This window comes from Heteronotia binoei, chromosome 3 (assembly GCF_032191835.1).
Source record: "Heteronotia binoei isolate CCM8104 ecotype False Entrance Well chromosome 3, APGP_CSIRO_Hbin_v1, whole genome shotgun sequence".
In the NCBI taxonomy this organism is placed as follows: Eukaryota; Metazoa; Chordata; class Lepidosauria; order Squamata; family Gekkonidae; genus Heteronotia; species Heteronotia binoei.
Genome location: NC_083225.1, coordinates 32,016,626 through 32,032,047, shown reverse-complemented (window position 1 = coordinate 32,032,047; position 15,422 = coordinate 32,016,626). Strand labels below are relative to the sequence as shown.

Here is a 15,422-nt window from a genome sequence, read left to right as displayed (position 1 = left end):
CAAGGTTGGTGTATTCAGGGCTGGCTCTGCTACTAGGCAAACTAAGCAACTGCCTAGGGAGCCGGCCTTCTGGGGCTACTATATTGGGTGCTCTCGTGTGACTCGATGATGCTATCAGTACGGGGGGTGTTTGTGCCAGAAGTTAGCCTTGCCTAGGGTGTCAGACAGTCTAGGGCCAGCCCTGGGTGGATTTCCATTCAGTAGTATCTCAACTTTTACTGAAATCCAAGGGCTCCAAAGGGCATCGCTCTATTTAGGATGACTCTGTCAATGCCACAGAACAAGGTGCAGGAAGAATGCACCGATGAATGGGGCATGCATGGAGCTGTACGCCTGAAATGTGCCAAGCGATCGGGGCGGCCGTTCCAGAGCAGAAACAAAATCTTGTGCATATTAATAGCAGTAATAATGTCAGGCACATGTGAGCGCCAATGTTAACAACAGCAGCAATGATAAACCAATCTTGGATGACTAGCCTATAGTTCTATAAGTTGTTATATTGTTGTTTTATTATATTGTCTTGTTTTTTTTTAAGTTGAATTGTTGATTTTTAACCTGTTGTTAGGCGCCCTGAGCGATAAGGGGAGGACGGGATACAAATCTAAACAAATGAATGAATGAATAATCCAAACAAGGACTTAAAATAACAATCTAATGTCAAACGTGATGTTCCAACTTCCAGGGATGTGTTATCTACCTAAACGCTGCCCTCCCAGCCCCAGCCCCCCATTTTTCCTGACAACTTTCCATGCCATCTTAATATGCCCCATCCAAGAGTTTGTGTCTCTGTCGCTGCACCAGCTGGAAAAGAAAAAGAAGTCACGTGAGCCACAACCCCCCCCTCCCCCCCCCCCCCCGGCAGGCCTGATTTTGCCACTCCGGCAACTGTAGCTTTTCCTCTTGCCTCATAGGGGAGGGACAGTGGCTCAGTGGTAGAGCATCTGTTTGGTAAGCAGAAGGTCCCAGGTTCTTCAATCCCCGGCATCTTTAACTAAAATGGAAGCAGGCAAATAGGCATGAAAAACCTCTGCTTGAGACCCTGGAAAGCCGCTGCCAGTCTGAGTAGACAAGACTGATGGACCGAGGGTTTGATTCAGTATAAGAAAGTTTCATAAGTTCATATTCAGGGCTTGTTTTGCAGAAAAAGCCCAGCAGGAACTCATTTGCATATTAGGCCACACCCCCTGATGCCACCATTGTTTAGTATAGGGCTTTTTGTAGAAAAGGTCCAGCAGGAACTCACTTGCATATTAGGTCACACCCCCTGACACCAAGCCATCCGGAACTGCGTTCCTACTTAAAAAAAGACCTGCTCATATATGTTCCCCGATAGCCAGACGCAGTTCCCCCCGCGCTAAGGACGCCTGTCGATGGAAAAGCATCGCAAAGAAGCCGGTTCCCCTGAACATATGAATGAACATATGAAGCTGCCTTATACTGAATCAGACCCTCGGTCTATCAAAGTCAGTATTGTCTACTCAGACTGGCAACGGTCTCAAGCTAAGGTTTTTCACGCCTATTTGCCTGGACCCTTTTAGTTGGAGATGCCGGGGATTGAACCCGGGACCTTCTGCTTACCAAGCAGATGCTCTACCACTGAGCCACCGTCCCTCCCCACCAAGCACCGTCCCTGCTTGGGAATCGTCCTCATAACCAACGTTCCCTCTACGCTGCAGAGTTCTGAGAGCAAAAAAATTCTACTTTGTGCGCTACCGGCGTTAAAGCTGTGAGCTTCTGCATAAATTAGCGCGCTCTGGGGTCGTCTTCCCTGAGCCAAGGCCAAAATGTGTGAGCCGGAGGCTAAAAATCTGTGGGTGAGCTCATGCTGCCTCAGCTTAGAAGGAACACTGGTCACCACCACAACAACAACAAAAGAAAGATAGCAAAAAAAATAATAATTTTACAAACCTTCTGGTTGTTGTCCCCCCCTCCCCCCTGCCGGTCTTCCGGCGAAGCGAGCATTCCTGAAGAATGCCAATTCGATGCCTCACACCGCCATCTATCGGGCGCGAAGCCGCTCTGCGCTGCTCTCCTTCCTCTCCCCCCCCCCCTCCCTCTTCCTCCTCCGCGCTTGTCGAGACTCCCGCAGTTCGGCTGCTGTTGTCTGTGGCAGCTTCGCCCGAGCAGCAGCCGGCAGCTCCGTCCGCGCTTTGGAAACCTCCTCGTTACGGCAGAGGGAGACGCGCTCGCCGCCGGGCCTCTCCAACTCTTCCCCTCCCCGTCGCCGCCGCCGCCTCCTGCCGCTGGAAGAAGGAGCGAGAGAGGCGAAGCCGGGTTGCCGCTTCTCGCCCTCCGAAACTCCCCCGGGGCCGGCTCTCCCCCCACTCCCCCGGCCCTTAGGACCGCTCTCCCCTGGGGGCGCACTGGAGATGCCGCGACGCGCTTGCTTTGCGCCTCGGAGAGCGGGAATGGGGGGCTAAAAAAAACCCCGCAGCTTCCCTCCAAGTCAGGCGACGGCGGTGGGGGAGAGAGGCATGCGTGGGGGGACGCCCCAGGCTCGCCGCCCGGAGGAGCAGCAGCAGCCCCAGCCGCAGGGGGCTCGACGGCGGGGGAGGGATCGGCGAAGAGAGCCGCCGTCGGGGAAGCCGGCTCCCGTGCGCCCTGCTCGCCAGCCCTACCATGTCCAGAGCGCGCTGCAAGAAGAAGAAGAGGCGGCTTAAAAGGGGCGGGCGGCTGGCCGGATCCTGCCTTCCAGCCGAGGCTTCTGGCCGTCGGATCAGCCCCGGAGCTGCCGGGGACCGGGGGGCAGCGGCAGGAGGCGAAGGGGTCGTGCGCCCGGCTCGGGACGAGGACGTCCGGCTCGGCGAGGGTGCCGTGGCGCAGGGAGAAAGTTGACCCCGCCGATGGCAAGTGTGAGTACCGGCCGGGAAGGGGAGACGGGCGACCGAGGACCGGTGCGGCCGCCCGTTCTGGGGACTGCGGAGCCCTCGTCGAGTTTCCCTCCCACGTTGTCTTCCCTTCCATTGCCTACGACTACCCCCCCCCCCTCCCCACGGCTTCCTCTCTCCTCCTCCACTGCGCCTTCCCTCTTTGCCCCTGGTGGCCTATCCTGATCCAATCCCCCCCCCCGCTTGCCAATTTGGCCTCCGCCCCCTGGCCTTCTCCTGGCGCCCTCTCCTCGTCCCCCCCCCCTCACCGCTTGGCCTCCTTCTGACCCAGATCTTCCCCGGCCCCTTCACGTGCCCTGCCCCCCTCCCCTCCTGCAAGCCTTCTCCCGCCCCCCCCTTGCAACATCAATGGGGGAAAATAAAACACACCGCCCTCTGCCAGTTTCCTTTCCCGCAGCCGTCGCCTTGGACCGACACCCTTGAAAGCCCAACGCCGCCCCCCTCCCCCTTCCCATACACACGACCGCATCCACCAACCTCCCCCCCCCACGCCATCCCCGGTCTTCTCTCGGAGCCCCCCCCCCTCGCCCCTTCTCTCCTCCCCCGTCTCCGGCTCGCCCCTCCCTGTCCCCCCCCCCCCGTCGCTTTCCCCGTTTCACTTTCCGCTGCTTGGGGAGCGGAGCTGGAGGAGGGAGCCCCTGGCACCGCCGCGCGCTCTGTGCGCGCCTATGCATGAACGTGGAGGGGTGGGGGGGGGAGGGAGACAGAGACAGAGCGAGCTCGGCGGTGTGCAAGGCTGCGCGGGTGCATGCGTGTGCGCGCGGGTGCGCCTCGCTCCGCCGGGCGAGCCCGCTTCTCTCCCCCCCCCCCACACCAGCTGCATTCTCCGCCACCGCCTTCCCTCCTCGAACCTCTGCCTGGGCGGCTTGCAACACACAGCCCACCGGACGAGCTCCATGGCTTCCAACGGTGCTCGGGCCCGGGAGATTTCAGCCTCAGTAAGTAGCGAGGCGGTGCGGGGGGGGGGGGGGGAAGCGGAGAGGTGGACCGGAGCTGCGGGTGGGGGGGGGGAAGGCTCGATCCGTGTCTCCTTGTTGCGCTTGGTCCCCCTTTCCTCTCCCCCCCCCCCTCGCCAAACACCACCATCGTTTCCAGTTCCCACTGTTGGAGCAGTTAAGAGAGAGAGCAGGTTTTTCTGCTGGCATCAGAGGCGTTTGCTTCAGTGCGGTAATCTTAGGGGTGGAACTCATTTTTTTGGGGGGGGCGCAGAGGAGATGGGCATTGAATAAAGACAGCCAACCCCCCCCCCTCCCGTTCCCCAGAAAACAAATCCAGTCACCCATTCCAAGAGCTTCTCCTTGTTTCCTTTCCTTGGCAGCCGGATGGCTCGGCTATTCCGCCTTTGCCACATTCAACTTTTTTTTATTTCCCCCCTCCCTCTTTGCCACCACCACATTCCTCCCCCCCCCTTTCTTCCCTTGGAGGGAGGGGGCAGAGGAGCGTGCCAAAAACTGGGGTGGGGGGGGGGGCTGAGGCTCTTTATCCTTGAAATAAAGCCGGGTGCGTGCTGAGAGAAAACCGCCATAAAAAAGAGAAGTCGGAAAAGGATTTTAAATTAGGAATGCATCACGCTGCCAGTTTGTGGACGAACAGCTCTGGGGAGCTGGGAGTTGATAGAAGCAGTGCCTCCCCCCATCCCCCCCCCCAGTCCGTTGCTTGATGCAGTGAAAGAGAGAGAGAAAGAGAGAGCAGGCTAGAGAGAAATATGCCTTTCTGGCTTTCCTTTTGCCCTGGACTGTTCAGCCGGAGCGCCAAGGACTTCCACCCTCCCCTGCTTAGCTTGTGCTGCAAAACCCTTGAACCCGGGCAAGACGCTTGGCGGTCTGTCCCAGGTCTAGGATACCCCCGCCCCCCCCCCCAATCTCCTGACCCCCTGAGCAGCTTTGCAAACCTTCCTCTTTTATTTAACAGGCACATAAGACAAACCCTCTTCTTCCCTTGGCTGAAGGCTGTGAGATTGCTTTATCCTGCCCCTTCGCCTCTCTCTCCCCCTAAGGTCTTCCGTGTTCGAGATTGCATTCAGACAAGTGGAGAGGGGACCTTCGTGGGGAACCAGAAAAGAGGGAAATGGGGGGGGAGGGGGTGAGAGAGAGACGGTGGTGGTGGTGGTGGGGATTGCGATTGTGTTCTCTATCTGAATGCAGTTCCAGAGACTCAATTTCAGACACAGGTCAGAAGGAGAGAAGGCTGTGTGTGCCTCAGAGAGAGAGAAAGAAGAGCATGCAAGGAGGGTATTTCCCCATCCGCCTGTCTCCAGTGCCTTCTCCTTGGAAGACTTGGAGGATGCTGACAGCCACCACTATGGCAGCTGAGAAACAGCAACTCCACTGCTCTCCTGGACTTGGGAATGAGCTGCCTCTGGGAAACCCACTTAGCTCGCTCCATTGCAATTAGGCGAGTCTCTCTCTCTCTCATTTTTTTTTTTTAAGCCAAAGCATGGGGAAGAGGTCAGTCAGAGATGGTCGAGGTTGTGGGGACAATCCTCAGGTCTGGCATGCTTGTCAAATTCCGGGGTGAATGGCCAAAGGAGGATGCTTCCCCTTCACACCTCTGTGCATGCCCCTGTTCCCTTGCTGCTTTTTGGCCAGTGCTTTGAGGGAAACCACTCCTTTTGCCGGAGGATCAATCAAAGCGAGCCATGATGACTTCCTTAAGGGGAAAAAAAAATATCTTGCCCCTAACAAGAATTCATAAATGTTCCAGCGGTGGCCAGCGCCGTCCTTTGCTTATTTATTTATTTTGGAAGCACACAAGATGACGAGGGGGCGTAGATTAAATTACTCTGCTGGAGAATTCCATCACTTCTGCTAGAACACCCCCCCCCCTTCCCTTTGATTAAGAAATTGTAGAGGGGTTTTTGTTTTGTTATGGTTGCTTTTTGCAAGGGCTTGAGTGAGCTTGTTTTAGGGAACCGGGCATTTTGGAAACATCCTTCTGAGATTTATTTTATTTTATTTTACAAAATGACCACTGTCATGTAATCACTTCTGTAAACCCCCCACGTTCTATATCATGCGGTGGCTTAAACAACAATGGACGAATAGTGTGCCTGTTTGCCTGTGGGTGGTGGTGGTGGAGGGGAGAACCGTCAAGGAAGCTGCATGCTTAGGCAAAAAATGGGGGAAGACCTCCTTGCCAGTTGCTGTTCATTCAGAAGGTTCTGAAACGGAACAGGGAGGGAGGAGGTTGGCTTGAGTGAGCTATAGGTGAGGTCGGAACCCTTCTCCAACAGTGCTTCCCTTCTCTGAAAATTAGAACGGAGTAACTAAACTGACAGCCATTTTATGTATATTTATGGACAGGATCTCTGTGTCTGCAGAGAGGGGGAGAAGCAGGCTGTAAAAATAAAAGCGAGCGAACAAAATGCCCTCTTAGAATTAGGAGCAGAACGGTGTGCTCGTTGTAACCTTATATTTGGAAATTCAGCAAAGCTGTTGTTATTTTCAATAGCAGCAGCCCCCCTGGGTGTTCTTTTTAAAAAAAGGATCCAAACTTGGCAGTTAGAAGGAAATTCTTCCAATGTGCCTGTTCCCCAATTCTTAAAGGAAAAAAAAAACTCTTCAACTTTGTCACACCTGGGTCCCTGTCCTTGTGTCACACTGGCGTTTTGTCTTCTCTTCTTCTTCCTCCGCAGGAGATAACATGTATGCTTGCTGCTCTACAGTGACTTTGGAGCAGGATCTCAACAGGAAAATGCATATCTGGATGGTGCAAACCATAGCTTTTGCTTTAACGTCTCTGGTCCTGGCGTGGGCAGAGAGCGTCGAGTATTATGGGGAAATCTGTGACAACGGGTGTCCTTGCGAGGAGAAGGACGGCATCTTGACAGTCAGCTGCGAGAACCGTGGGATCATCAGCCTCTTTGAGATCAGCCCTCCCAGATTTCCTGTTTACCACCTCCTCCTGTCTGGGAATTTGCTCAACAGGCTCTACCCCAACCAGTTTGTCAATTACAGTGGAGCTTCGATCTTGCATCTAGGCAGCAACGACATCCAGGACATCGAAACGGGGGCCTTCCATGGGCTTAGGGGCTTGAGGAGGCTCCACCTGAACAACAACAAACTGGAGATCTTGCGGGATGATACTTTTGTGGGGCTGGAGAACTTGGAGTATCTCCAGGTCGACTACAACTACATCAGCGCCATCGAGCCCAGTGCTTTCAGCAAGCTGCACCTGCTGCAGGTGCTAATCCTCAACGACAACCTCCTCTCCTCTCTGCCCATCAACCTCTTCCGTTTTGTACCCTTGACTCACCTCGATTTAAGGGGCAACCGGCTGAAGCTGTTGCCCTACTTGGGTCTCCTGCAGCACATGGATAAGGTGGTGGAGCTGCAGCTGGAGGAGAATCCCTGGAATTGCTCCTGCGAGCTGATTGCCCTAAAGGATTGGCTAGACAGCATCTCCTATTCAGCCTTGGTGGGGGACGTGGTCTGTGAAACGCCTTTCCGTTTGCACGGGAGGGATTTGGACGAGGTCTCCAAGCAGGAGCTTTGCCCTAGGAGGCTCATCTCCGACTATGAGATGCCACCGCAGACCCCGCTGAGCACCACGGGGTATTTCCACACGACCCCGGCCTCGGTGAATTCTGTGGCCACTTCCTCCTCGGCTGTTTACAAATCACACTTGAAGCCCCCCAAGGGGACCCGCCAGCCCAACAAATCCAGGGTGCGCCCCACCTCTCGCCTGCCCTCCAAGGACCTGGGATACAGTAATTATGGGCCCAGCATCGCCTATCAGACCAAATCTCCGGTGCCTTTGGAGTGTCCCACAGCTTGCACTTGCAACCTGCAGATCTCTGATTTGGGTCTCAATGTCAACTGCCAGGAGAGGAAGATAGAGAATATCTCGGAGCTTCAGCCCAAACCCTACAACCCCAAGAAAATGTATTTGACTGAGAACTACATCATGCAGGTGCACCGGTCAGATTTCCTGGATGCTACTGGATTGGATTTGCTCCACTTGGGCAACAATCGCATCTCATCCATTCAGGACCGGGCCTTTGCGGATCTAACTAACTTGCGGAGGCTTTACCTGAATGGAAACCGGATTGAGAGACTGACCCCGGAGCTTTTCTATGGGCTTCAAAGTTTGCAGTACCTCTTCCTGCAGTATAATGTGATCCGGGAAATTGAGGCGGGTACTTTTGATCCCGTGCCCAACTTGCAGCTCTTGTTTCTCAACAATAACTTGCTGAGGTCTTTACCTGGAGGCATTTTTTCTGGCTTGACTCTCTATAGGTTGAGCCTGAGGAGCAACCATTTCTCCTACCTTCCTGTTAGTGGGGTGCTTGACCAACTGAAATCCTTGCTGCAGATTGATCTCCATGAGAACCCTTGGGATTGTACATGTGATGTGGTGGGCATGAAGCTGTGGCTCGAGCAACTCAACACGGGTGTCCTTGTGGACCAGGTAATCTGTGAATCCCCTAAGAAATTTGCCCAGCATGACATGAGGAGCATCAAAGCAGAGCTGCTGTGCCCGGACTACTCTGATATCATTGTTTCCACACCCACTCCATCATCCATGCAGGGACCAGCCAGGACCACTCCCTTCTCCAACTCTGGGCAATCCAATAGCACCTCGGAGGAGGATGATGCAGCATTACCTTCTGGTGGTTCCTCCTCCTCCTCCTCTTCTTCCACGGTGCCTTTGTCGGTGCTGATCCTTAGCCTGCTGCTGGTCTTCATTATGTCTGTGTTTGTGGCTGCGGGTCTCTTTGTGTTGGTCATGAAGCGCAGGAAGAAGGTTCAGGGTGGTGACCACGCCAGCGCTAACAACTCGGATGTGAGCTCCTTCAACATGCAGTACAGTGTGTACACAGGAGGGGGAGCCCCCCATTCTCATGCTCATGCCCATCACCAGCAACATCCACAGCATCTTCACCGTGGAGGAGGAGGAGGTGGTCCGGCTTTGCCCAAGGTGAAAACCCCTGCAGGACACGTCTATGAGTACATCCCTCACCCCTTAGGCCACATGTGCAAGAACCCAATCTATCGCTCCAGGGAGGGCAATGCGGGTGAGGATTACAAAGACCTCCATGAGCTCAAGGTGACCTACAGCAACCATCACCTCCAACCCCAACCCCCGCCACCCCCGCAGGCCTTGGGGCAGCCCTCAGCAGCTCCAGGGGGGCAAGAGGAGCCCCTTCGGAGCCCCACATACAGTGTGAGCACCATTGAGCCTCGGGACGAATTGCTATCCCCTGTGCAGGATGCTGATCGTTTTTACAGGGGCATTTTGGAGCCCGATAAACGTCCTTCTTCCACCTTGGGGGGCAGTAACCTTCCTGAGTACCCCAAGTTCCCCCCAACTGCCTACACTTATTCCCCCAATTATGACCTTAGGCGTCCCCCACATCCCTACTTGCATCCTGGCCCGGGGGACAGCAGGATCCGGGAGACAGTGCTCTACACCCCCCCAAGTACTGTTTATGTAGAGCCAAACAGGAACGAATACCTGGAGCTAAAAGCAAAACTAAACGCAGAGCCGGACTACCTCGAAGTGTTGGAAAAACAGACCACATTCAGTCAGTTCTGAGACCTTTCCTCTCCCCTAGAGCATTTGTATTTAACAACCACACACGAGGAAACACAATGTTTATCTTCTCCCTTTCACATCCCCTTTCCTGTCTCTCCACCTCCTTGCTTCATTTTGTTGGAAGGTGAAGTGCCTTGGCACAGGAATTTCCAGCTTCGGGAAAAGCTATCAAAAGGGTGTGCTGATTCCATAGTTATAGTTCTCTTTCTCTATTTTGTTTTGTTTTGTTTACAGCTGCTAAGAACCAATTTGCTGGGTGAACTGGTGCAGGATTTGTTCTTTCGCTCCTTTCTGTGGCAAATGTCGTGTTAAGAGAGGCATGGGGTATGTTAAGGAAATGGGTCTTGAGTGGCTGGATGTCAAAGTGGTCATAGCAATCACTATTGCCTTTTGTTTTATGTCAGATACACACTGGTGATGGATTTGATTTTTTTTTTCCCCTTTAATTGAGAAGTACAGGGCACCGGATTCCTCGTATAGCCATGGATGTGTCTGATTGGCTTTTTTTTTTTTATAAGGTTAGCACACCTGACTTTAATACAAGGTTGTTTTCTTCTTTTTCCCCTCCCTTTTTTAAGGAAAAAAAAAAAAGGATGTATTTGTATGTTTCTGGACTTTTAAATTAAAAACGATATTACAATCTTTAAAAAAAAAAAGATCACCATAGATGTGGTCAAATCAATAAAAGAGTTCAGAGATATATGATCCATAACTGGTTAGTAAAAATAACTTATTGATGAAATATATACAAAAAATATTTTATTGTAGCACCTATTTTTATATATGCGGTAGCATTTCCTTCATTATTTGAGGGTCCAGTTGTCCCGAATGCTTACTGTTTGCACATGGTTTAACTTCCCTTTGAAACATATAATAGGGTCTCTTCGCACATTACATGTTTTAGGTAAGAAACGAAATGTAAAGTGTGATGGCGGGAAATAGAGGTTGGACAACATGTATGCTAGAAGGCTATTCTGGGCAGGGAGCTGAGTTGGCTGTGGGTCTCTATCGACTGCACACTTCGGTAGCAAAACAGAATTTGTTGCTGTGTGATGCGTGAAATGTTCCGAGCGTGTTGATGGTGTAGGAAACCACCCATGCAAATGTTTAGGTCCTGCATATAATTAGGCTTCTACTGGAGTGAAGGACTGTAGCCTTTAAGATGTATGTTGAACATCAGTGTCAAGTTCTACCGGCCTACCTGTGCCTCTATATTTGCAGGAAGCAGGTTGGGGAGAGTATTGTGAACTATTTCAGAGTGATGAGGAGCTTTCAGGATGAGGCCCAGAGTCTGTGATCTTCTCAGAAGGGTTGCACTGTCTTCTGAGCTTGATCTCCAAAGCAGTAGCGGTCTCTGGAGAATGTCAGAAATCACTATAAAATTAATATAAGTAATCACGACCAAAACCTTAAACAATCGGGTCAGGAAAAAAAGAAAAGGGGGAAAAAAGAGAAATATATGTATGATATATTTTGTTGTTGCTGTTGTTCATGAATTATTACTCTTATGAACCTCCCTGCTAAGATGACTAATTGGGCTAATTAGTGAGGAACAGATAGAAATTGTTCGTTTTAGCAGGGGTGGTAGTGGTGGTTTCTTTTCATAACTCAACCAAAATCTCTTTCTTTGACTACTGCTGTAGCCAATTTTGGGAGGTTCAAGTCAAATGCAATTGCCCTTGTACAGCTCCAGATGTGTACTGGCACTTGGGAAGACCAAATGAGGGACTGTACAAATCTATTTATCAAGTATTGATTCTTATCCCTTGGGGCAGCAGGCCGTGACAACGATATCCGTAAACACAGCATCACTGTACGATGGGACGGGTTGTGGTCTCATATGTATCCCAGCACATGTAATTTTTTAATAGTTTATGAATAAACACTTGATAACAATTTCAAATTGAAGAAAATGAAATAGTCTTTCCATGAAGTTTGGTGATTTATTTCCAGTGCTATATGTTGTACTTGCTGAAATCACACTGGATTTAATAGGAACCAATTCATGTGAATGCAGTCTTAAGGACAGTTCCCAAAGTTACTCTGTTTAATCATTTCCAGGGTACATTTCCAACACTAAATGGTTATGGTTCAGAATTGTGTTCTACTGCAGTTTCACCTTTAAATTTTGTTTCTTTTCTAGTTTTCGTTTTACATTTGTGAAATTGGGTAAGTGATATTTCATGCGGATTCTGAGCTTTGTATTATGTCCCAGGCTTTTGTTTTTTGGGGAAAAAATCAGACTTAATGGTTTTGTTGGACAGTAATCATGCCTTTTTCTTAACATGAAACAAAATGTTATTTTTTTAAAAAAACAAACCATGCAAGAACACAAGGTATGTTATTTTCCCTTCCATTAATCAGTTTGGCCTTTTTCCAAGCGTTGCCACCTTCTCATACAAACAAGAACGTTCTATGAAGTACATTTCTGAGTGTACATTTGAACATGAATTTACAATATGATTAAGAAAATGTTTCTTATTTGATCTTAAAAGAGGGACAACATTCTGTTTCCTTGACATTGAACAAAACTACCAAAATTATATATCATGTTTTGGATTTTGATGCTAGGGTTGTCATAAGTTGTTACCAAGTCCAGCTAAAAAAACAAATCCTACAGATAATTTCTCAGTTTTCACGATTGGAGGTAGAACTTTGAGCAAAGGATATATATGATGTCATGGGTCAAGTGTCCATTTTGAAGGTGACAGATGATGCCTGCAGTTTGCTTTCCTGAACATTGATGGGTTGCCTTATCTGATGTCATTCATCTTTGAAAACTTATCCTCAGAATTGACTGATCTAGGTCTTTGGCGAGCTGTTTTAAAAGTTATTGGCTTATGTTTTATAAATTAAACAGGGCGTGGTACATGCTCAGATCCTGATCTAGAGAATTGTATGATTTCAGTAATCAAGTTATTTATGTGCTGATTGCAATTATTGCTGAGACCACTACCTTTTTTTTTTTTAAGAATGACTGCAGATTTCTCCTCAACACTGCCAGTCATGAAGTTGTTAGTGGACCAGCCATTAAAAGGGGAAATCCTAGAAATTGTAATTATTCTAAGTGCAACCTGGGCCATCAAAGAGGGACTCATTGACTTCTGTCTCATCGTTGTTGATGATGTTTTCACTGCCTAAGAGCGATAAAAAGAAAAGTTACAAGTGGTGTGATTAATTCCATCTGAAGGTGAATTGATCCAGGTCTTTTGCCACAGCCAAGTATGTATGATGGAGGTATCCCCCCCTCCCCCGGGTCATGTTTTGTTGCAGAAGGCTTCTAATGAGATGTTTTTATCTCCTCCATATTGGACCATCTTGCGTAATGGCTATATAGCATGTTGCATTTGCTGTGCAGAGACTGGAATCCCAGTTGCAGTTTCTGCACACATACCTCCAGTGCTCCCTCTAAGCTGTGGAGTCCTGCGAGCAAAAATTCTACTTTGTGAGTTACTGGCATTTAAGTGGTGAGCTACAGCATAAATTAGTCTGCTCCGGGGGCATTTTTCCTGAGCTAAGACAAAAATGTGTGAGTCGGAAGCTAAAATACTGTGAGCTAGCTCACACTAACTCAGCTTAGAAGGAACACTGGCCCCAGTGTGTATGAACAATCACCAAGTGATGTTTCCTAATTGTGCTGTTGAGGAAGACTTATGTGTCACATGGTTGTCCATTTCCCATCCGTTTGTGTGAGGAGAACTCAGTAATGGGTGCTGTCGGAAAATTGTTTTCTCCATTCCTTCAGTTGAAAATGCTAAGTGGGATGTTTTATGTGATATTCTGCTCTGAGGAGTTTTTTTTCCAAATTTGTATAATCCCCTTCCCCAAATGAGCCGTAGGCTTATAAAAGAAATGGATTTATTTAGAATCACTTACCTTTCCTTGTGTTAGGTGGTATAATGTTCTGTGCATAATCCCTAGTTGCAGGCTTTGGTTGCAGACACGAACTGAAGAGAGATGTAAGGCAAGCGGGGCTGGCTCGCCCACTAGGCAAACTAGGTGCTTGCCTAGGGTGCTGGGAAGGGGGTGATGACTTGGGCTTCCCCTGCTCCTGGTGCCCATGACAAGCACCTAGTTTGCCTGCCTGCTGTCTCCTCCCACCGCCTCCTCCCTTGCGCTCTGCCCGCCCCTGCCACCGCCTCCATCCCTTGCACTCTGTTCACCCTTCTGCCGCCACCCTCGTGCTCTGCCCCCACTGCTGCCTCCCTTGCACTCTGCCCCCCCCTCTGTCTCCTACCTCCCTTGCACTCTGCCCCCCCCCCCCCGGTGTGATCAGAGCACACCTTGGCTTCCACCTGATCCCGTACCAGACGGCCAGGCTTGCCTTCAAAGACTTATCAAGGCCACCTGTGTTGAAGCCGTAGGGCTGAGCTAGGTGCGCCCTTGATCTACACCGGGGGTAGGGAGCAGTGGGGCATGCTGCGGAGGGAGGGTGGGGTCAGAGGGCAGGGGGGGGCATGAGTGCAAGGGAGGCCTGCAGTGGGGCGCAACGAGCACCCGCGGGCTGGCACTGAAGGCAAGTACTTGTTTCATCTACAGTGTATCTAGTTTGAGAGTTTTCAGACTATTCAGTGCAGGGGTAGTCTGTTAAAACGTTTTGAATGACTTTTGCAAGATTTCCATTGGAGTGGAATGAGAATGTTGAAAGAGCATGGCTTTGGAAGGTGAGGCTGTTGTTGATCTGAACTGGTCACAAACAAATAGGGATGGCTCTTGTGTGAGAATAAAACAAGTGGTATCCTGTATTCCCAGGCTCCTACCACCACTAACAACTGAAGGCCCCAAACACACAACATTTTGTTTCACTATCAAATGTCCTGTCAAAAAAAAAAATTCTAACAGACTAAAAGGGCGATGAAGTTGAGTGTGACTTAAAGGCCACCCAAATGGATAAAGGGCATTTTCAACCGAGGGTTCCAATCCATTCACCCTTGCTCTATATACTAAATGATGTAGGTTTCAGAACACTTCAACGATACAGTGTAAAACAGGCCTGTCTTGTGACTTTTCCCCAGCTCAGAGCTAGAAAAGAGACATAATACGATAGAAATTGGAAAATTGTTTCTGTGGTTAAAAAAGGAGAACTCTCTTGATTTGTATATACTGAACATTTTTTAGGGCAAGCTTTGTATTGGTTTGATCTTTTGATGAATCACCTAAAGTTTTAATGGACTCAGTATTGGCAGCTACTTTTCGTCAGTGGACTGCATGTCTTAACTGGAGGCTGAGAGCCAAAGATGTTTTTGAGACTATTTTTGGCTCAATGTTGACAATGCAATAGGGAACAAACAAACAAACAAAAAAAGTGGGGGGGTAAAGAGGGGGGAGGGATAATGTTTGTTCCTGAACTTGTATCATACCTTCTTCATTGTGGGGGGGGGGGGGTGGGGGGGGGGGGGGGCGGCGGGGGAAGGCTCCGGTATTAACATGTTGTCGTGAGAGCCAGTTTGGTGTAGTGGTTAAGTGTGCGGACTCTTATCTGGGAGAACCGAGTTTTATTCCCCACTCCTTCACTTGCTGCTGCTGGCATGGCCTTGGGTCAGCCCATAGCTCTGGCAGAGGTTGTCCTTGAAAGGGCAGCTGCTGTGAGAGCCCTCTCCAGCCCCACCCACCTCACATGGGTGTCTGTTGTGGGGGAGGGAAGGGTAAAGGAGATTGTGAGCCGCTCTGAGACTCTTTGGAGTGGAGGGCGGGATATAAATCCAATATCTTCTTCATCTTCTATGATGAGGGTTTGGTCCTACAGCTTTTCCACTTGTCTGATGTCTTCCTATTCCCCTTTTCACTGTAGTCGCTGTCCCATGTGGCTTTGTTCACAAGGGCCTTTTAAAACCTTCAGCATATAGCCTTTTTGGGTAGTCAAAAATGGCTCCCACCCCGTTTTTTTTTTTCCACTAATGAAAAAGCTAGTAGGATACGCTCCTGAGTGTTTTTGAGTGTCATTGGTAACCCATTTTTAATAGGCAGATGACTAATTAAATTAGCTTCTTTAATTGG

General features: G+C 50.0%; 1 protein-coding gene across 2 annotated transcripts; it reads left to right on the top strand.

Annotated features, from left to right (window-relative positions):
• The first annotated feature begins 2,781 nt into the window (after window positions 1-2,781).
• SLITRK5 (SLIT and NTRK like family member 5) lies at window positions 2,782-10,339 on the top strand. Of its 2 annotated transcripts, none has more exons than XM_060233622.1 (2): window positions 2,782-2,852; window positions 6,523-10,339. In XM_060233622.1, exon 2 carries the CDS (start codon window positions 6,531-6,533, stop codon window positions 9,423-9,425), a length of 2,895 nt encoding a protein of 964 aa, XP_060089605.1. In that variant the 5' UTR covers window positions 2,782-2,852; window positions 6,523-6,530; the 3' UTR covers window positions 9,426-10,339. The 2 variants fall into 2 exon arrangements, with proteins under 2 accessions (XP_060089605.1, XP_060089606.1); XM_060233623.1 differs by lacking the exon at window positions 2,782-2,852 and adding an exon at window positions 3,727-3,826.
• The last annotated feature ends 5,083 nt before the right edge of the window (window positions 10,340-15,422 follow it).